Raw genomic sequence first — 23,116 nt, 5'->3', positions numbered from 1 at the left:
AAGAAAAAAAAACTCCTTAAAATCAATCAAAATATGGGACTGCACTGTCGAGTCAGTGTTTTGGTATCTGTGGACTGTTGGTACCTGTGCGATCACTGCCTCTCTGGTTCCATAGTACTTGAAGAAGAGGTGGTCAGTCTGGATGAAGAGCTGGCATGTGTTCTTGTCGGCCTGGGCCGCTCGCCGTTTCCTCAGAAGAACAGGCCCATCGGATCGCTCCTCCTCCACAATGTGGTTCGTCTCCTGTGGGGGGTGAACATTACATTACATCACATGCATTTAGCAGACGCTTTTCTCCAGAGCACCTTCCAGCACAATAGAACAGAAGTGTACCCATTCAGTTTAAACGAGCAACAGTGTCAGACCGGGCTAACAACACTCCCAGACCAGAGAGTGTGAGCCTAACACTATTCAAGCCCTACCACAAGTTAGCTTGTGCAATCTGACAGAGGCCAAGTATACTACAATACGACAGTTCCTAGAACACAGAAATCATATCAAGGGTGTCATGGCACTGAAGGCGAACAGAAACAGGCTCCCGGAGTATGCTGGGAGAAGATTTCTCTGGTAGCCATTTGGGCCACACCATCATCTCACATCTCTTCCTATCGAGACCAGAAATGCATATCCCGTCTTGAAATCACGCTCAGCAGAGTATTTATTCTTAAATCATCTTTTACATTCGTGTGCTGATAACTGCACCACAGAACTCTTCATACATTTGAACGTGCATAGTCCAGGTAAAATGGATGCTAAAAAAACAAAAACATAAAATTTTAATTTTTTATCAAATGAAAAGGTGTTTGTGCAGTGTTACAAACCTTGTTCACTACTGTGTCTGTCAGTTTCAACTCGCCTGCAACGTGAAATTTAATATGCTATAACCAGAGTGTTTTATTACTGCAGCTACACTATGAGGTCTAGACAAACATAATATATTCAGTACTGCCTGGAAAAGACAGAGAAGCATTATATTTACTAATGATTAATGGAAGTGGAATGAATCCGTGTAGAGTCATAGAGCACACGAACACCCACAACACCGCCGACACTCAGATGTTAATTGGCTACTTTATTACAGAAATAGTAAATGGACCCAATCCACACAAAACAAACAGCCAAGCTGTTAGGCTAATGCATCTTCCACCAGCTTTACGTGTAAAGCACTGATATTGCACATGACAGGAGATCAAATACTCTAATATATCAAAAACAAATATATCTGGAAATAAGTGGCAAGATGTCCTGGAACATTTCCTCTGCTACCTATCTACCCTGTGTGTGTGTGTCAAATGCAACGAATTAAACTTAAAGACAATTGACCACAGAACATCATTATACCTACTTACTTAAGTTAAAAAGAACACCCAATTATGAGTGAGTTTCTGCTCTCGTTTTCTGTAATTTCCACATGAGAAGATGAGGAATGGATGAGGATTATGTGTACAGTATGTAATCTGTGTCTATAGGGTGTAGTGAGATTGACAAACTGTATGTACAATGATCAGCGAGATCTGTACCCTCTCTTTATACATACAGTGCGCAGTGGGAATTACTCTTCCTCTCTCTGTATGTGCAGTGCGCAGTGGGAATTACTCTCCCTCTCTCTGTATGTGCAGTGCGCAGTGGGAATTACTCTCCCTCTCTCCGTATGTGCAGTGCGCAGTGGGAATTACTCTCCCTCTCTCCGTATGTGCAGTGCGCAGTGGGAATTACTCTCCCTCTCTCTGTATGTGCAGTGCGCAGTGGGAATTACTCTCCCTCTCTCCGTATGTGCAGTGCGCAGTGGGAATTACTCTTCCTCTCTCTGTATGTGCAGTGCGCAGTGGGAATTACTCTCCCTCTCTCTGTATGTGCAGTGCGCAGTGGGAATTACTCTCCCTCTCTCCGTATGTGCAGTGCGCAGTGGGAATTACTCTCCCTCTCTCCGTATGTGCAGTGCGCAGTGGGAATTACTCTCCCTCTCTCTGTATGTGCAGTGCGCAGTGGGAATTACTCTCCCTCTCTCCGTATGTGCAGTGCGCAGTGAGAATTACTCTCCCCCTTTCTCTCTGTGCACAGTGATACCTGTACACGACTCACCTGGGTAGGCTCCTCCACAGCGGAAGCCTGGTACTTCTTCATCCTCTCAAACACAGAGTGGTCAGCGCACCCGCCCTGTGACCCGTACTTATGGGGGTAATCTGTGCAAAGAGACGGAAGACACCATTCTGCATGAGCTGGAAGTCCCTTCACTTCACTTCACCTCCATTTACCCTTCCATAAATTTCTTCACAGGAAAATAACATCCGGCAAAATAAAGTCAGCCATGTGACAGGACCAGAATATCAAAAAAAAACAAAAAACAAACAAATGACTCTAACCTGAGACGACGGCGCAGCCTGTGTGTGTGATGCACTTGAGAATGAGATCTGACAATTCCTTAATCCTCCCTCTCCCCTGGCAGAGCAAAGAGCCATCCACTAATTGCAGGACTCAGCCAACGGCCCTAATTTCCCTAATCCACACAAAGATGCCAAAGCGCCACAGGTCCCCTTGGTCCCCCCTGCAAGGCCTTGCTCACAGCCTGCCCCTAATTGACAGAATGAAAATTTTGTTTTTCACCCCAGCATTCTTTTTTTTTTTTTTGAACGAGATAATGACTATTTCTGGCACTTGTAAACAGCGGCTTGCAGGACAGCCCTCTCACGGAGAGAAATTAAACAAACCGCCCGACTTGCTCAATTGTGGCCTTTCGGGAGAGATTTTTCTAATCAGTGCGCCACCGAGTGTTTTAGGACAATTCACTCTGATGTTTTTATTTTTTCACATAATGGAATGACTTCTATTTTGTTTCAGCGCTTTGCCGTGCTCATTCAGCAGCTAATGAAACGTCTCATACAGACATTAGTGGCGTTGGCACGCACACGCAAACAGGAGGCAACAAACATTAGAAGCGAAAATGAAAAATAAACTATTCACTCCAGTGGGCTAAGCGCACACAACCCCAGGATACACACTGCTGGACTCTGCAATAACGGCCTAATATCCTCGGCTGCATGTTCCCACAGCACCGTGACCAGAACTCACATAATCACTTTTCAAGCCTTCGTCCTAGAAACCAGGCTCCTACTTAAGTCTGCTTCCAAACCGTGTAACTCTCCTCTGACAATTCAGTTATGCTGGTCCATACCAGACACAAGCAGCTCAACTACTGTAGGGCAGGCCTGAGGGTTCGCCCATGAATACTGAATGGATTTCTGGATGTAGGGTAGATTTTACCAGTTTCATTGCTTTGCAAGTGAGAGATCACATAGCAAGGTAGTATGTGGACAGTGTGTGAGCCACTATAGGCTATAATGGAAAGTGACAAAACGATTTGTAGAACCCTTGCGAAAAATGGCCTGTCTGTGTGGAAGGTGTGTAGACTGAACTGCAGTTGAATTGATGGAGGGGCCCCTAAGGAACTGGCCAGGAGGGTTCACACAGGGTCACAGCAACCAGCCTGGTGTCCATTTCAGGGTGAGGTCACCTGCATTACCAGCTCCGCTCTGATAGGCCCAAAGTTTGGGGGGGAGCAGGGTATATATCAGAGAGCCAGTGACATCACAATCCACTGGTCATGTGACATTCAGGTGCTGTAATCACACCACCTTTGAACAAAAATAAACCCCTGTTCACAGATGCATAGCAGATGCTGGTGAGAGATTGAAGGTAGTCATAAGGAACGAGAGATACAGCAGTCTCAGTGCCAACTCATATTACCATCTGTCAGTGTTTTTACATTACATTACATTACTGGCATTTAGCAGACGCTCTTACCCAGATATACTTACATCAGTTACACTTTTTTTTACAACGTTATCCATTTCTACAGCTGGGGCAACTGTGGGTTAAGTACCTTGCCCAACGGTACAGCAGCGGTGCCCCCATGGGGAATTGAACCGGCAACCATTTGTTTACAAGTCCCGCTCCTTAACCACTGTGCTACACTGCTACCCGAGAGTGTACAGTGTCTACAGTGTACCCGATCCTTTACCTCTGCACCAGGTGTGGACCCCGACGCAGTTTGATTATGGGTGTATGCTGATCAAATGGTTTCACAAAACTTTCAACCTCATCTTGCTCACTGGTGCCCCCTGCAGGGCTGGCCCTGTGCCCCTGCATTACCCAGCTTGGTCAGACCACGGGAAACAAAGGTAGAGGCAGCAATCTGACCCTGGCTGTGCACACTGTTTTTACAGATTAGTGGATTTAAGTGTTACCCTGTTAGAATATTTACAAATGACCACATTTATGTATTAGTGTTTTTGTGTTTTTCCATATATTTACGTACTTAACTTAAATAGGCCATTGCTGTATTTACTATTATTTTCTTTTTCCTATTTTTTTTTTTTACTACAGCTTTTATTATTTGCATATACTTCAATTAGGTTACGCACATCTAAATATTTGTGTGGCTTAAAGCCTGATCATCTTGCTGAATACCAAACAGTGTCAGTCAGTCAGTGCGTTTGCCTGCAGCCCCATTACTGGGTAACCGAGCGAGAGAGGAGGCTCTGCCGGAGCTCGGGCTAAGGGGCACCCTGAGATTACATCAACAGTGCTACGCCTGAGCCTCTGAAACCCACGCGGAATCCCCCAAAGACAGCGCGTGGACGAAAAGGCTGGCCAAGCCCGGGCTTGCGTGAGATAGAAGAGGCTGCTGAGCTCATCTCCTGCCCCAGATGAGCAGTTTGTAAAAGGCCTGCTGCAAAGCAAAGCCCCATTCTTATACTGCACCGGGAAAGATACTAAAACACTGGGACAGGACTATAGAGTGGGCAGCAGATCTAATAAAAAATAAAAAAAACAGATCTGAACAGACAAAAGTCCCATGGTGACTTGGTGATGTAAAACAATGTCAAAATGATCAATGCTACACACCAGGCAAGATCACAGCCTCAATTTTTTTGATAGATAATCGCTGACAGTAACAATCCCAGATAATTTTGAAAGGTCAGACTCTTTGTTTAAACAGTGAAGACTTTTACATACATCATGTTCCACCTCCTGCAGGGCTCCTAATTTCAGTCCAGGAAGGCTGAAATATCACAGGTATTCCGATGTTACTTTATCTACATAAGGTAACTTAAATATACAACAATGTATACAGTACTAATTACTTATGAATATTTTATGATAAGTTTCATATTTATCTAGCCTTGTCTGTGGAAAAAATTTATTTCAAGCCCTTGTTCAGGAAAGTAAGCCTCTCTTGCAACACTATGCTCATGGGAAAAATAGAATTTGATTTACACCAGGGTTTCCAGGAACGAACTGGAGTGAAAGAAGCACCACTCTTTTTCACCAAATTAAGCAGGCTCTTTTAACAGGAACAGCTCTAACGTTCACTCCTCCGTACTCGACACACGCCAGGACAGCTCACAGATTTTGCTGCAGTCTGCTCATGGGCGGTTTCCATGGCTTTCCAAGCCGAGATCACGCACCCAAAACCAGGGAGCGCTACAAAAACGACCACAGCAATCGTCTACAGCTCATTTACAACCAGCACTACAGAAAACAGTCACAGCTGAACTCACTGCCTGGTGTGAGCATCAGAGGGCCAGAAATGGGCTGGTCTGAGGCCCCACACTACTCCGGGGCACTCAGTACACTAGACGCCGGGACTAGGAGCCCGTTATTAATTAATGATCACATCCCATCCTCTCAACGGCTCCCCCATGAGGGCCAGCACATGGCCACACATCTCTGCATCTTATGAGTTTATTCCTATTCACAGTTTATTCCTATCCAGAGTTTATTCCTATCCAGAGTTTATTCCTATTCACATTTTATTCCTATTCACAGTTTATTCCTATCCAGAGTTTATTCCTATCCAGAGTTTATTCCTATCCAGAGTTTATTCCTATTCACAGTTTATTCCTATTCACAGTTTATTCCTATCCAGAGTTTATTCCTATTCACAGTTTATTTCTATCCAGAGTTTATTCCTATTCACAGTTTATTCCTATCCAGAGTTTATTTCTATTCAGAGTTTATTCCTATCCAGAGTTTATTCCTATCCAGAGTTTATTCCTATCCAGGGTTTATTCCTAACCAGAGTTTATTTCTATTCAGAGTTTATTCCTATTAAGACTTTATTTCAGAGTTATTTCCTATTCACTTTCATTCATTCTAAACAGAGCACTGCTGAAAGCATAATTCCATCCTTCTGCATCACAATGACACCTTTCCAGCTTTTAACACTCCTATGATACATGTGTTTACTCACAAGCAGCAACATAATTATTCCTTAATAATGCTTCAGATCTGCAATCCCAATATGTAATTAACTGTGATCTATTATGCTTTACAGTAATTAATACAGCTACAGAACAAAGTGTCTTACTTATTAATCCTCACAAAGAGCTATCATCAGTAAACCGATACAAACTGAGAACTACTAGGACTGCTATGGTGACTTCCACTGTCATACTCTTTCCCTTCATATTCCCCTGACAAACACCTCTACCTCCATTTACACATGAGGCGTGGTGTAGTGTAGGTACAGAAAACAAAATGATGTATTACAAACAAAAAAAACTGTCACCTTGAACATGATTCAGAGCAGAAACAATGGATCAAACAACCTGCAAAGACTTTTATTTTAATGCAATGTGCTTCGTTCGCCACAAGGGGGTGTTACAGAGCACAGACCCTGTGGGGAGGCCAGGATGATTGATCGAAATGAAAGGGCATGGCTGGTGGCATTTATAAGCGCCTCAGTTTTGTGACAGATGCACTGCACTGATGTGTCCTACAGCGGCAATTACACACCACTCCCTTAACAGCCCCAAATGGAAGGCAATGGAAACTGCGTCTTCGATCGAGTACCTTTGACCTGCATTTTCTGCCACACAAAACAGAAACTAACACACCATGACAGTCTCGTCTGTTTGCGAGGCAACGGTAGCCGTATATTTAGATAAGTATTAAAAAGACATGAATGAAGGGGAGACGGGGAGAGAAAGAGCTGATGACAATATGAACTGAAGAAGGCGTGCAGGAAGAAAAAGCTTGCTCTCTCGCACAAGTGACGGCTGCTGGAAAGCTATGCATAATTATGGTAAAGCACAGGGCTGTGATTATCAGGCACCCAAGAGCAGGAACGCCAAGCAGGACTAACCATTGTAAACAACTGGAAACCTGTATTTAGAGCATGCTGAACTTCAGAGCTCCGGAATTTGGCCGGTTCAGGCTTCAGTTCTAGAACACAACCGTATTAATCCACAAGGAGAAACGGCCCACATGTCTATGCAGCAGCGGATACATACACGACGCACAGATGTATACTAATAGTGTCAGAAACAAGATGGACATGTGCAAACACATTCAATGCAAATATATGTCACGTGTGCTGGTAAAAGTGAGGAGGAATTGCTGTTGAGTAGGAAATTTGCATTTCAGAAGCTGTCCTCAGTCCCTCTGTGACACATTGGCTAACACCTTAAAGACTTGCAGAAAACAGAGACCCAAAGAATTGCACATAATATTATACGGAGCATCAGAAAGCCTAGATCCAATCGCTTCTGTTTAAAAGCTGTGGTGGCGACGCGTGAACAGCTCTGATGAACAAAAGGGATATCTGCTCACACGAAACTGTCAGCAGCTTGTTCTAGTCCCTGCATTTAACCTTTTTTTTTAAAATGTGAATACAGGGTTTAAAAAAATAAACATTTAAAAAAAAAGATTAAAATAACTTGAGGGAGACTTAAATTTAAATTCAACATAAACATACACCATCTACTGATTGGGGGGGGGGGCTGTTTTTAGGAACTCTGCTGAAGCTCAGTGCCCACAGCACACACAGTCTGATTTCAATAATATAACAACCTCTCAATAATATAACAACCTGAATCTAAAGGATGGAGTACATTGTTGCTCTCATTTCTGCTCTGATGTATTCGGTGTGTCATGCCACATTAACTTTGCGCTTTTGGACTGAGATCAGATACATCATCAGATAGAACTGATGTACAAATACATTACACAGATTATAAAAATGATCTCCATTGGAAAATATTCCACAGTAAAGTCAAATTCTCCTCCCAGGCAGAGTCACGAGCCCAGCAGAGTGTGACTGTGCGGAGGGCAGACTCACTGATGTCGTCCTCGTGGTAGATGACGGAGTGGTAGGGGACGTCCTTGTCCTTCAGATATCTTTCAGCGGGCTCCACGTAGTACATGCCCTGGTGGGTCTGGATGAAACCCTCAAATTTTCCATCCACGATGGACCCATGGGTCATGGTGCCCTTTTCACCTGGAGAAGACAAGACATGAGGTCAAAGGTCATGTGACTGTGGTGTGAACTCCCCCCAGCAGCAGGGGGCGCTGATGGCACTCCTCTCCCCATAAGGCACGGCCCATGTGATTAAGACAGATGGTGGACAGTGTGATGTTCCTGGGGGCCAAAGGGAAAAAAATGAAGCCTTTTCATGGAAGAACTAATTTCTATTCAGGCTTGATACAGCATACACACATACACTCACTCACTCACACACACACACACACACACACACACACACACACACACACACACACACTCCTCTAGTGACCTTCAGATCTTGCTAGTAATTACTTCCTTCAGCTCTAGATTATGTCAGTTATAATCAAAGCTGCACTGCAGCACATGAAAATCACAGGCTCCTTTCAGCAGTAATGCAAAGGTTCTAAACTAAGACTGAACTCTTTACTGCTGCTTATTCAGGCTGCTACCTTTTTATTGCGGTCTGAAAGCCAGGGAGGGCTGTGACGAACGAACACACACACACACACACACACACACACACACACACACACACACACAAATTTTCCTCCCGCTTTAGTCACACCCTAGACAGACCGCAGTCAAATACACTGCAAACCCAGAACTTTTTTTTTTCCCCCACATAACAAATTCTGAAGTTTTTCTTCAAAGCGCAGCAGATACCAAAGTGTTATGGTATGCTTTGATCTGGATTTGACGAACACCTTCACATAATCAAAGCATTGACCGATATGCCAAAGCAGGCAAAGATGCAAACTGGAGGCAATGTGTGTTAGTTGGCAGTTAACAGGTGTGAGTGTTTCAGATATCTTGATACACTCAGTGAGCACTTTATTAGGAACACTATACTAATACTGGGTAGGGCCTCCCTTTGCTCTCAGAACAGCTTCAATTCTTTGTGGCATGGATTCCACAAGATGTTGGAAACATTCCTTTGAGATTCTGGTCCATGTTGACATGATTGCATCACGCACTTTCTGCAGATTTGTTAGCAGATATGTCATGCTGTGAATCTCCCATTCTACCACATCCCAAAGGTGTTCTATTGGATTCAGATCCGGTGACTGGGAAGGCCACTGAAGAACACTGAAGTCATTTTCATGTTCATGAAACCAGTTTGAGACGACTTTTGCTTTGTGACATGATGCCTTATCATGCTGGAAGTAGCCATTAGAAGATGGGTAAATTGTGGCCATGAAGGGATGCACATGGTCAGCAACAATACTCAAATAGACTATGGAGTTCAAGCGATGATTCATTGGTATTAACGGGCCCACAGTGTGCCAAGAAAACATTCCCCACACCATTACACCACCGCCACCAGCCTGGACTGTTGACACAAGGCAGGTTGGGTCCATGGATTCATGCTGCTGGCGCCAAATTCTGACCCTACTATCTGTGTGCCTCAGCAGAAATTAAGATTCATCAGACCAGGCTATGTTTTTCTAGTCTTCAACTGTCCAGTTTTGGTGAGCCTGTGCCCACTGCAGCCTCAGCTTTCTGTTCTTGGCTGACAGAAGTGGAACCCAGTGTGATCTTCTGCTGTTGTAGCCAATCCGCCTCAAGGTTCGACGTGTTGTGCATTCTGAGATGCTTTTCTGCTCACCACAATTGTACGGAGTGGTTATCTGAGTTACTGTAGCCTTTCTGTCAGCATGAACCAGTCTGGCCATTCTCCGTTGACCTCTCATCAACAAGGCATTCCCTTCCACAGAACTGCTGCTCGCTGGATGTTTTTTTTGTTTTGTTTTTGGCACCATTCTGAGTAAACTGTTGTGCGTGAAAATCCCAGGAGATCAGCAGTTACAGAAATACTCAAACCAGCCCCTCTGGCACCAACAATCATGCCACGGTCGAAATCACTGAGATCCAATTTTTTCCCCATTCTGATGGTTGATGTGAACATTAACTGAAGCTCCTGACCTGTATCTGCATGATTTTATGCATTGCACTGCTGCCACACGATTGGCTGATTAGATAATTGCCTGAATAAGTAGGTGTACAGGTGTTCCTAATAAAGTGTAATACAGCGTATATCAGTGCTTTTTCTTAATAAAAACTAGGGAGAAAGGTAATTGAGAATAATTGTACAAAAAAAAAACCTTGTATCATTATGAATTAAATCACATCATCTTTAGGTATTGTCCATTCACAGTAGCTGTTTAGAAGAATTCCAAGGACAGTCTTTTCAGTAACCATGTTACACACCCCAAGATCTCAAAAAGTCAACATATCCCTTGACACACCAACTCACACACAAAAAATTAGCAAGATTTTTGCCACTCAGATTAATTGTACTCCAAACTGTCTACCTACTCCCCGTTCATTTTTTTTCTCGTTCTTTTTTTCTCTTTTCCAGGAACTGCCAAGGTTTTATCATTGTGCTTTTCTCCTGAATGGATGTAAAAAAAAAAAAAAAAAAAGATCCATAAAGTCACAGTGACTGAGCGCTGTCTCTTCTCACTGGAGTAGATAATCACACCAGAACATTGCTGTCTCCTCTCACCCAAGATTCGGCCTACACCCTAATATAGTTTGTCAGAGATGACAGAGACACTGGGCCAGCATATTGAACAGAGCAGCACTGACCATGGGGGGAAATAAGTGGAGGTAGCCTAGCCCTATTCCGCCGCAACCCGGCCTGAAACGCGTTCCCCAGGGAAACGAGCTTTGAATCTTACAATGTGCACATATATAAATAATTAAACAACAGACAGAAAAGTTTTTTTTTTTTGAGAAGAGGTGGTTTGATGGATTCCTGCCAAAGACTTCCTGTTGGGTTGAGCTCTTTTACTACAGCAGAAGTGCTAAGACACCTAAAAACTTTTTCTCACTCATGGCAAAATCGAAACTACTCAGCACTAAAGGTTGTGTTAATCAAAGTTGCTGAACAACAGAGACCAGCGGGTGAATTTTAATCCTTCAGGATGAGATTAAGAAGCCCCATTTTAAACAAACAACACTGAAGTTTCTCTGTAAATAAGGAGACACAGTTTTTGACAGTGTGCGTTGATTGCGTGTTTCTGCGTGTGTGTACATGCGTCTTCTTTTCTGTGACTTTAGTTCCTGAAGGAAGAATAGGAGAACTTGGACAAAGCAAGGACCCCCCCCCCCCACCCCCCCACCCCACCAGAAGGAGCAACAACTGGATTTCATTTCTGATCCCGTCCTGTGCAGGCCCTATCTGAACATCCCCCGGTGACTTCTGTCTTTGCTGAGCCAGGACACTTCAAAGCGTCAACACACCAAATCCCCGAAGGCCCCAGTCAGCCAGGCTGACTGTATCAGACTGCAAAAGTAGGCCTGTGGCTTCTACAGTGGGCTCCAACAGAGACACCACACCCCTGACAGCATGAATTTACATCCCCTCACTCTGGACAGAGAGAGTGAGAGTGAGAGAGAGAGAGGGGGGTCTTGAGGTTCATCAATATATGGCTAGCATAGTGCTGTGTTCCACGTGGGAGCAAAGTGCTTCTCAGTATGTCACTGATTTTGAGGAAGGACACAGAGAAAAGGCTAGTGGTAAACCTCAAGACCCCCGTCTCTCTCGCACTCTCACTCTCTCTCTCTCTCTGTCCAGAGTGAGGGGATGTACATTCATTTTGACTGTATCAGACTGCAAAAGTAGGCCTGTGACCACACTCCTACCACTCATGCTCCCACGTAGAACACAGGGCTATGCTAGCCATATGTCAGTGAACCTCACAGGCAAAAGACCCAGCACCGGAACGGCTTCCCCGTTCAAGTTAAGGGCTACATCATGCCAATTCTGAACATTGAGCACACAATACCGGATGAATCTGCGACGTGTCTGATTCTGAAAGATTCCGACACTAGACAGAGTCAGCCGATTAAAGTACCCGCTTTGATGTATCACCTGAACGCGCCTTTCACAGGACCACGCTTGGACACGCTCAGCCTCTTACTTAGTCCTCTGGCGTTTGATTGATAGACATCCCCACTCACCCGTAATTACAGCCATTTCAACAAGACCTCATTCTTCAGGACTGGTATCCTGTGTGCACAAGTGCACTGCTGTTCTGACAGCTTCCAGATTTGAGCTCAAACTAGTACGTATGCAGAAGGCACCCTGTGATTATCGCTGCTTATTTTCTGCACAGCAGTGCCAGAGGATGTTTTCATTCTGATTGGCTAATCAGAGCACCACATGGAGTGCACTTCTGATTGGCTAACTGGAGCAGCACACAGGGTGAATTTCTTGCAGTGGCTTGTGAGCACTACTGACAAGGGAGGAGCTGATCATGAAATTCTGGTTGATAACTGCAGTTATCGTTAATGGCAATTGGCAGTTAACAGCTCAATTAAAGAGATTTATTAAAAAGCCTGGTGTGAAATTTCAGTAGCGAGACCTAGTAAAAAAGGCGGAAAAAACATCCAGAGGGCTACTTTTCCACCAACATAGAAACACATCTGCTTTTATTTGAAAATTAATGGGGGGGGGGGGGGGGGGGGGGGGGGGGGGGGGGGGGGGACACAAAACGCAGATATATGTTACTGATCATGCAAACAAACAATTACCGGAATTGACTGCGGTCTGCTCACACAGTCACCATCATGTGATTACACTATCGTTCACAACAGCCCTATTGCTGAGTCACCCAAAGAACATCTGAACTGTGAATAAACCATCTTAAGCTGTGAATTTCACCGGCACCATTTGCAACCAGGAATGTAGCTTGCATTGATGAGATGTATCACAGCAGCAGGTGCTTTTGAGTGTCAGCTACGTTCATGTTGTTAGGCCGCCTTATTTTAGTGGTTGCTGGCTAGCTAACACAACCGTAGCACACCAATGAAACTGTGAAAGTGCGTTGTGCGTTTGGAGTAGGTGAATGCATCTGCATGACCGTGTTATTTATTTGGAACATGCTTAGTATTTAAAACCATCAGGACATGCCATTATACTCCACACTCAGTTTAGTGAGGCAGCCACCCAGCAAAGATTAACAGTGCTTAAGTATGTGATTAAGTGTGTTGATATCAAAAAGTCTACTTCTACTACTCCACCCTCCTTCAGCAACCCCCCCCCCCCCCAAGTCTACTTCTACTATTCCACCCTCCTTCGGCAACCCCCCCCCCCAAGTCTACTTCTACTATTCCACCCTCCTTCGGCAACCCCCCCCCCCAAGTCTACTTCTACTATTCCACCCTCCTTCAGCAACCCCCCCCCCCCCCCCCCCCCCCCAAGTCTACTTCTACTATTCCACCCTCCTTCGGCAACCCCCCCCCCCCCCCCCCAAGTCTACTTCTACTATTCCACCCTCCTTCGGCAACCCCCCCCCAAGTCTACTTCTACTATTCCACCCTCCTTCACCCCCCCCGCCCTGCCTGAATGACGGGCAGACATGACTGATGACAAACAGAGCCGTTTTTGAGAACTGAATCCTTTTCAAACAGAAGGATAAAACAGACTTCAGTCAAATTAGGCAATCAAAACTTCCAGGCTGCACTTTTTCAACAGAAACCAAGCACATCAACAGATGAGTGTGGCTCCAGGAAACCCCACTGCCACCCAAAGTAAGAGGTCTGGGCATTTTTCAGGTCCTGAGACGATCCTCAGGCACGGCGACTCTCTGGGGTCTGGGAAGCAGGCGAGACCAAGAGCCTTTCATCTGAAAATGAGAGCGCGGTGCCAGGGGTTTTAACACCTCCCACTTCCCCTCCCACCCCCTGGAACTCCCTTCCAATTCAGGGGTGTGACCACCTCCCCATGGCAAAGGACGATGCGAAAGCTTTTTAAACAGAAAGAAAACGATCAAAAGCTGTTAAAAGGCTAGTGTTGCGTCATCTCCTAACAAAGTTGTGTGGGAAACAGCGCCTAACCGCTCACAGAAACACCGCTGGATGCCATACCAAAAGAGCAGCAACTGACACTGCCTACTAGCATGGCACTCCAAAACTGCCTGAGTCCCAACGAGCTTGTAGACACTGGGTGGAAGAATGGCGCTACCTACATTAGATTAAATTACATGAGTGCCATATAGCAGATGCTCTTATCCAGAGTGACTTACATCAGTTTTATCCATTTATACAGCTGGATATTTACTGAAGTAGTTGTAGGTTATGTACCTTGCCCAAGGGTACAGCAGCACTACGGGGAATCGACCCAGCAAACTATCATTTATGAGCCCTGCTCCTTAGCATTATGCCACATTGCTGCCCCTTAGCTTAACCTTAGCTTAGCTTAACCCCTGTTCACTGTGATTCTAGATGATCTTTACCTGTTATTGTTGTTACTTCCATGACGCAAGTTTAACAGATTTTCTCAAATGCAGGCCGGTGAGGTGCTCTACGTAAGACCGTCTACCAAACGTGTAAATTTCACTGCTGAATTATTGGACAGGAAGCGCTGGGTGGCAGGGGGTTAAGCTGGCTGGGGGGGGGTGCTGTGGGGGGGGGGTCTACCTTGGCCCCCGTGAAAGTGAGCAGGACAGCTCAATCCCCAGGCAACGTGCCACCTGCTCCTCCAAGGTGCCCTGCTGTCTCAGAGTACCACCCTCAGAGCGCCACAGGTGGCCAGACAGCGCCCAGACTCTGTGTGAGGTCCCACGCCATCACACCCAGTCACAGCGCTCAGGTTCTGCAGCATTCAGAGCCTCTGCTGTTAGTCACACTGGATCCAGGGCTTTGATTCAGCCCGCAGCGAAGCCCACAAGTGACAGGAGAGGATTTAGTAACGCTGTGTCTGGGTGCACACTTCCTCTGGCCCCTTGTGGGTGTTAGTAAATTCCAGGTATGTAATTAAGGTTCTGTAACATTAGTCTGTGCTTAGGCGTACTTGAGAGACACGCTGAGAGTGAGAGCGTTCTTTTGAGCACACGCACAAGCATACACAGGCACAGGCACACGTGCGCGCACACACACGCACACGCACACACACACGCACACCAACCACAGGACGGAAAGCAGCGTGGAGCCCTGGCACACTGGGGTGACATACAGCAGGTATGCAGCAAGGCTCTGGCGTTTGACACTTTTATACACCAGTGAGCTGTGCTGTTGGAGCGATGGCCGTGTCACTCTCCCTCTGGAGAAATTCCCAAGAAGCTCTGCTGACGATAATTTACTCAGGCATTGCGAAAAGAGAGAGGGAAAAATCAATTAAATCTTCGAGGACAACGTTATATGTTCCCCAATAGTAATTCATGAGTCACCAAGAGAGGAAAAACCCATTAAAATGGTAAAAACATCAAATTGAATCCAAGCAGTGGTTTAATCGGTTCATCAACTGAATCTACAGGAAGAACCCACAGCAGATGAATGTGTAATACATCAGCCTGAAGCAAGTGAACTTTTCATGAAGACTAACAGAACCCTAGGCTTGCTTATCATGTGATGTGTTTGCAGTGTGTATGTGTGTGTGTGTGTGTGTGTGTGTGTGTGTGTGTGTGTGGTTGTGTTTGTGTTTGTGTGTGGGTGTGTGTGTGTGTGGGTGGGTGTGGGGGGGGGGGTGAGATTACTTGTGAAAACCCTATAAAAGGGGTTGTGTGCAGCCTGTAACTGAAAAAATGGCAGATTAAAAATTAAAAAAGGTTCAATTTCCTGGTAAGTATGTAATTGGGCAGGTTCATATGGGGTTGTAGTACCCAGTGCATACCTAAATACAAGGTACACCTGTACGCATTCGATCGCACAGACACACACATGCACATAGACACATGCACAGACAAGTCTACACCCACTCCACATTCCAGCAAGAGAAGCTATGAAGTGTTTCCACTGAATAATCACATAACTTCACACTTCATGACACACATGCACACAAACACACGCATGCACGCACACACACACAGACATGTGCCGCTCACACACACACACACACACACACACACACACACACACACACACAGGAAAATAAGCAAACCAGGCAGTAGAACTGTTTCCCTGGAAACTATCTTGACTGTTCCATTGCTTGGACCTGTCTAGAAGTAATTGTTGGACTCACCATAGATTTCTCCAGTGTAGATGTGGGAGGTATCATAATGTACTTCCTCTCCTGACATTTCCAGTCTGAAATCCTCTGCAAATAGGGAGGTGTCCCGCTTCATTCGGAGATTGAAATGTCTGGGGGGAAAATAAAAAAGCGAAAAAAAACTGTTATTACATCTAGTGAGAGGACAGAGGATGGTTGCATAACCAAAACACTCCAGCCCATCACCATGTGCTTTTCCTTTGAAACGGCACTATTGTTATGACTTAATAAATCATACTTTGTATTTTCTACAGCTGTGATATTTTGAAGTCTCTTCTATCAGTTGTTAAACCCTGGGGGGGGGGTGAGTTTATGTCTGACTCGGCTGTGTGTTAGGGTGCTTTCACACTAGAGCTTTTGGTGTGGACCTGAGTCCTCTTGAGCCATTAGTGCGCACCAGGGACCGTACCCGAGTTCTCCAGAAAACGGGGGTCTGGGGTACGGTTCACCTGAACTCCAGTGCGGTTCGCATTTGGTGTGAAAGCTATCCGATCCAAAACCAGGAAGTATACGCTAGTGATGACATGTAATTTGTTATTTGCTTGTCGCATCTAAAAAGTATTCGGGAAATAATTGCAGGTAGCCACACTGTTCGCTCACCTTGAGGGTATGCGTGTACGCTCTGTAAGCAAAGCTGCAAATTCATTTCGCATTGCCGCCTGTCTCCGCAAAAACCTCCTCATCCGAGCAGCTCACATCACTCTCAGACAGCAGGACGCGTTTATGGCATAGTGAAAATGCCGAACACAGTTATTTCGGTGCTGACGCCATATTAACGAAAAGATGAATAAGCAAACAAATACAGTATAGTGTGGCTTTGCATTTTGCCTCCCTTTTGCGTCGTTGCCTAGTGACATTAAATAAAGCATTAAATAAAGGAAGTTCGGACCAGCAAAACGGACCAAGTGTGAAAACAGCCTTAGTGAACAGTGGTCATGGAATATTCATGTCACCAGAAGGTTGCTGGTTTGAGTCTTGGGAAGGGGCCTGATCAGTCTCCGAGTAAGAACCTGAATTGCTTCCTTAAATCTCCAGCGGTATGTAAATGTATGGTTTCCAGGGTGGCCTGGATGAGTCTGCCCGCTGACAAAATGAGTATGAAATGCACTGGAGTAGGAGCTGGGGGAGGACCAAATGGCCGCGGAGCGCCCTAGCGGTGTGCTGGGATACCAAGCGTTGCCAGACAGCACTGCCGAGAGAACAAGGGACACCTTCAGCCTAACTAACCGCTGCCCCAACAAACTCACACTGCACCCAATTTTCTGTGTGTAATTGGATTTTAACAAACACTCTGATGAGCACGCGAGCATCTGGACTCTCTCAAGACCTTATTGTTCCACTTCGCTGGAGAATCTCAGCCTTTTCGCGAGAAAAAAAAAAAAAAGAAACGCAAATGATGAGAACCAGAAAAAAAAAACAATTAAATAAAACCTGAGAGTGAAATTCAGACGTGATTATATTACTGTGCAGGACAGTATGGCATTGATTATAATGAAAAATTCCTGCATTTCTGTCACATTTCAAAAAAAAAAACAACTGACAAAAAATAGGAGTTTCAACAACCATTAAACATTTTCTATGTGCCAATGTCAGCGACACTGCCAACAGCACACAGTAGCACGCGACCCATTTATGCTATTATTGATTGTCGGAAAAGAGCAAAGACACTCAAGGCTGCATTACCCAGAGCTCATCTGACAGGAAGGGAAAAAGGGCCGACACCCAGTGCACTCACAGAGCAGGGAGTTACACAAACACCAGGAAATTTGGCCGCTGTGATTGGACCATGGTTCAGAAAGGTCAGCCTATCGTGGATAAGCACAGCCACAAGGCTGAAGTAGAAACATCTACATCAGAATGTAGTGGACCAAGACAGGACCCAACACTTGCCATGCTGAGAAGTATCCAGCTGTATAAATGGATAACATTGTAAAACAACTGTCACCTATGTAAGTCGCTTTGGATAAAAGCATCTGCCAAATGAATAAATGTAAATGTAAATGTAAGTAAGTACCCTATCCTGTATTATAGACCTTTACTTATATTCATCAGATATAAATGAACTACAGATCTACTTCATATCACCTGTCCCATAGTAGAAACACAGGTAAGGCTGCCAAAAGCACTAAAGCAAAGAGTACTTACAACATAGAGGCGCAAGGAGCCATTACGCCATGTGTACCCCCCTAACCAGCAGGTGGCGCTCATAACAAATCCTGCTGTTCAATCCTGGTTCTACTGGGCCGTTATGTCTGCTAGCTCTCATTCTATCCAGACACTCAATTCAGCCAACCGCTGCCCGGACTGAAGTTTTTTAGCTTCCCCTCTCCAGTTATGAGGCTGTGAATGGTTTACGGAGAGCTGGAAGACCTACTGGATTGTGGTCTTTGGCATCCACAGCTGAGTGGCACTGCCTAAGTCTTATCAAAAAAACCAACAAAAAACAAACCAAGCAGCCGTTTCCACACGACTTCCTTTCCATCACTCCCGTGTGTGTGTCCTACCCTGCGATAACCTTATTAGAAACACTGATAACAGGCCGGAGCACAAGATGAACTACTCAGGGATCACAACTCCCTCACAACTCTTCGTAATGACTTCACAACTCATTCTGCTATCAGCACCACTGTGGGTCCTCCGAGGACTGCTGCTTCATGTAAGTGCGTGCAACCTCCGCCCCAGTCTGCCCCCCCCACCAAAAAAAAAACTCCCAGAATGCAACTTGAAAAGTTCTCCTTGAACTCCCCATTTCTCGAGCAGAACACCAGAGGACCCACTTGACCAGAAAGACAATTAATGCCAGACAGTTAAAAAGAGGCACTTGTGCCCACTCCCTTGTAATTGGGGTGCGCCCGCACGCAGGAAATCAGATGAGAGTGTTCTAATTCGCGCCGGGTGGCGGGCACCCCCGACACGCTCCGCCGCTTCCTGCGCGTGGCTGGGCACACCCCCCATCCCACTCCCCCGCCCTCGGGACAGTCACTCCATCGACGCGCACACTGCCAGTTCCCTCTCTAGCCGTGATTCCAAGGGGGTGCGCTGACGGCCGGGAGAACACACTCAATCACCGTGTCGCACTTCACATGGAGAGGGTGACTGTCGGAGAAACACTCCACTGAGCACGCTCTACGGAAGAGAGGACGGCTTTCGATCCAGGCGAGCGTGTTCTATCCTGTAATCCATCCTGTCTGATCGAACCACGTTTACCTTTCTTGAACTCAAGGCTAAAGCAGCTGTTGCAGTGAGTGGGCAGCAGCTCTTGGTTCACGCTGCAGTGTGACTCAGTAACTCGTGGGTCTCCAGTGGAGATATAAGAGTTGAAGAGCATTCAAGTCATACCCTGTGACACCGTAATTCAACAGGCCCATTTCCGCCCTCTAATTCAAACCTCCACTTTTGGAGTAATAACCATTTAAATTGTGTTCTGTTCTTAATACATGAACCCGCCACTGATTTACACCCACAAAAAAAAACTGTGAGCAACTCAGTGAAGCATAGCTGTCCTGCTCTTGTATTCTCGGCAGCCTATGGTCATTCACAAAGGCACTGTAAGCTTATATGCAATAAAGCTGGGAGCACTTCACAGCTCTGATACCTATGAATTTCACTGTATGTGCCTAATGATCCGCACGCTCTTGGGGGAGATCAGAGAAAGCCTTAAAATGTTACCACATTTTTTCCCTTCACTACAGCCTCCTGAGCTGTGCAAGTGCAATCATCAAAAACCCAGGAAAAATAAAACACGGGAGGACAGAATCTCAGCAGGTAACCAGTCTCCACTGGCACACAGAGTTCTGTGTTTGTTACTTAAAGACTAAGCTCTTCTTTGCTCACTGAGGGAGTTCTTGCACTGAGGCAATAATTTGTTACCCTTTGACAAATCTCAATGTGAAGTATGGATCTACAACAATCAAAAGCAAAAACGTGTCTGTTTTGCAGGGAGTCCCTCCAAACTGCCACAGTACTGAATGTAGACAGCAGTGGCAAGGCGTGGGCGACACCCCAAAAGCTGAGGGCCACTTCGTACCTGATAACAGCATTTCAGAATAATCCTCTTTTTGGTCACAATCAAAGCTATAAACACACACTTCAAGGTGTTTTCTTTCTTTAATGTGGATAAAATATGTGTTTTAGATAAATGAATCAACAGCCTTGCCACAGCCGATTAAATGAAAGATACATATCCATTTTCACGGTCAGTTACATGACTACAATTTTTTCTGGCGGTGCAGCCCTCGTCTGCCGGCAAAAGCTTTAAAAGAGAGAAGCGCTCGGATTTCAGATGCCTTGGAGGAAAGTGCCAGGAAGAGAGACGAGGCATGAGATGACATCTTCATGATTTAATCATCACTCCTGCCGTTTGCCGTTCGCTCGTCAGCCTCTTAATGGAGGCGCGCGCAATCAAGGTCGTTTCTCAAACGGCTCGGGTTTGCTGACAGGCATTCGCTTTAGCAGACTGCCAGGGAACAAAAAAAGAACACGGGTAAAGGCGTATGGATAAATGATCCACCCCCCCACCCCCCACCCCCAATCAACACCGCCGCTCACCCCATTGCATGCTGGGAGATGGAGCCAATTGTCTGGGGCCACTCCACATAGATAGTGGCAGGCCGGAGAAAGAGCAAGTGCTCAGCCAGACAGTGACAAGGATAGTGCTAGGTCTGTCCCCAAGTCCCCTTTGTCCTCACAGAAGTCACCCGCCCACCTGCCCGTCTGCCTACCCACCAGCCTCCAAATCCTACAAAAAAAAAAAAAAATGCTGCCTCGTGTGGGAGGTGACCAGGAAAAAATTCACACAAAATCTTCGAACCGAGAGGGAGGAAGTCAAGGGACACACAAGGATGCACCCAGAGAAGTGTGTGTGGCACATGCGGCGGCCAGGAAATCTGCTTCAGTGGTGCTTTAAAAGTGGAAAAAGGGCATCAGAGTACCGAAAAGAAAGAGGAATATTACACTTTTCCCCATTGTGGTAGCATGAGGAGATCCTGTTGCTTCTTACTGCATTAGCAATATCACCAGTATTATGTTCTCACAAAGAGCACGTTTGGCTGAACAAAAAAAAAAATACACAATGCAATCATGGGACATCTTTTCTCCCCAAAATACAATGCTAAAAATTAAGTCAAAGCAAAGCTATGGTGAATGACAAGTGAGCCGATAAGCACATTTTGCCCTGCGCAGGAGATCACAATGTACAAGTTAACCAGAAATGACAGCTGCTTATTTTTTAAGCCTGTGCATTTACGGCAGCCTCCACTGACAGCAATGCTATGAAATGACCTGTTAGGATCCCCTCTGTCTGTAACGCATGGCAGTGTATTCACCACTGAGACAGCATTAAGACAGCTGCAGTAAGTGTTTACAGCAGGAAGTGTGTGTGTGTGTGTGTGTGTGTGTGTGTGTGTGTGTGTGTGCGTGTGTAGGGGGGGGGCAGGTGGGCTGTTGAGGGTCTGTCACAGCCACTTTCAAATGATGAGACGCCAAGTGACCTAGTGTAACAGTTTACATGGATAGAATAATTCCTCCCTCTTCACCTGAAAACAGCTGCCCTGCCTCCCCTGGGCAGAGGTGGCTGAGGTGAGTGCCCCAGCAATTCACAGGTCACGTTCCGTAACACCAATTCATGCAGTGGCGGGACCACCTTTCCTACACTGAGATTCATACCCTCATGTTTCCACGCTTACTCTGCACTCAAAATCTCTGTGCCATGTTTTAGGGCACATGGTAACACGAACTGCACTAAAATGCTTTAAGGGCACAAAAAGCAGCCCTGAAATATGACCGCTCAGCTCAGGCTAAAAACTGAGGTGTCATTTTAAAATTCCTCCCCAACATTAGCCAGGGGGTTGCATGTAGCAACAGCATGACACCAATTCTTCCTTTTTTACAAGTGGGTTTTATGCACACTGGTGGGAACGGTCACACTTGTGCCATGGGAATTAAGACGGTGACATCACAGCCTTCAAACACTTCCGAAATAGGAATTTGGCCCATCAACTCAACACAATTACTGTTAACAAAAATAATTCAGCTGTAAAAAAAAAATAACCTTTATGGTTATATTGATCTATCCTCCACTTATGTAATTAGACATGGAAAATGGTATTTTGGACCACAAAGGAACTGAAAGCTACAACGCACCCGAATATTGTGTTAGGGAGTGTGGGAAGCCGACAGTGAGGTCTGCGATTAAGTCCAGCGGGAAACGAGGGGGATAAAAAGCCAATAGAGCAAAGCCTCCCAGCCAAATCTCGCTTTTCAAAACCACCTCACACAACAATCCAGATGTCTTTCTCAATTTTATTATTATTATTTTTTTTATTATTTTAGTCTGTGTATTCGCAGTCTCCCCCTCCTTCTATTGTAAGGCTAGCGGTGAACATCTGAGCGCAGCAAATTGAGAATGGTAGGCAGATCTGTAATCCCCACCAAACTCCCAGCCAGATGGTCCATTACTGATTCCACTCGACCAGGGAGGACAAACTGGCATTTCAGGAGAGTGCTAAAACCATTTTATTTGTAGGTGGCCCTCAACTGAAGGTCCAGGAATATCATATGAACGTACCGAAGGTGGGAAACAGCAAACATTACTCGGGGGCCGGTAAGCAAATGTTAACCTGGGATTTACATCAACAGTGAACAGCAATAAAAGCTGTTTGTTGCTTAGGTGTCTCTACCGTTTGAGGAGTTTTCAACAGGGGGCCAAGAAACACAAACGCTGCCTTTCTGGACCAATGGAAATGCTTTGTGTCGGCAAGTCTGAAACTTCATTTAAATTATTTAGCGACATGTAAATGCCACACAGCATATTGTAACACTTGCAAAGCCACGTTTAT

At 45.5% G+C, this 23,116-nt stretch overlaps 1 protein-coding gene across 1 annotated transcript in view; it reads right to left on the bottom strand.

Moving 5' to 3' along the window:
* Positions 1 to 23,116, bottom strand: part of LOC118782082 (disintegrin and metalloproteinase domain-containing protein 10-like) — a 72,937-nt gene that overhangs the window by 10,367 nt on the left and 39,454 nt on the right. The window contains exons 3-6 of the mRNA XM_036535330.1: positions 16,254 to 16,372; positions 8,123 to 8,281; positions 2,068 to 2,183; positions 85 to 222 (exon numbers count right to left, since the gene is read on the bottom strand). Coding sequence (XP_036391223.1) covers positions 85 to 222; positions 2,068 to 2,183; positions 8,123 to 8,281; positions 16,254 to 16,372 — 532 coding nt within the window. The remainder of the gene's footprint in view (positions 1 to 84; positions 223 to 2,067; positions 2,184 to 8,122; positions 8,282 to 16,253; positions 16,373 to 23,116) is intronic.

This window comes from Megalops cyprinoides, chromosome 8 (assembly GCF_013368585.1).
Source record: "Megalops cyprinoides isolate fMegCyp1 chromosome 8, fMegCyp1.pri, whole genome shotgun sequence".
In the NCBI taxonomy this organism is placed as follows: Eukaryota; Metazoa; Chordata; class Actinopteri; order Elopiformes; family Megalopidae; genus Megalops; species Megalops cyprinoides.
Note: the sequence above shows the minus strand (reverse complement) of the source record. Positions and strands in the feature narration are given on the sequence as shown.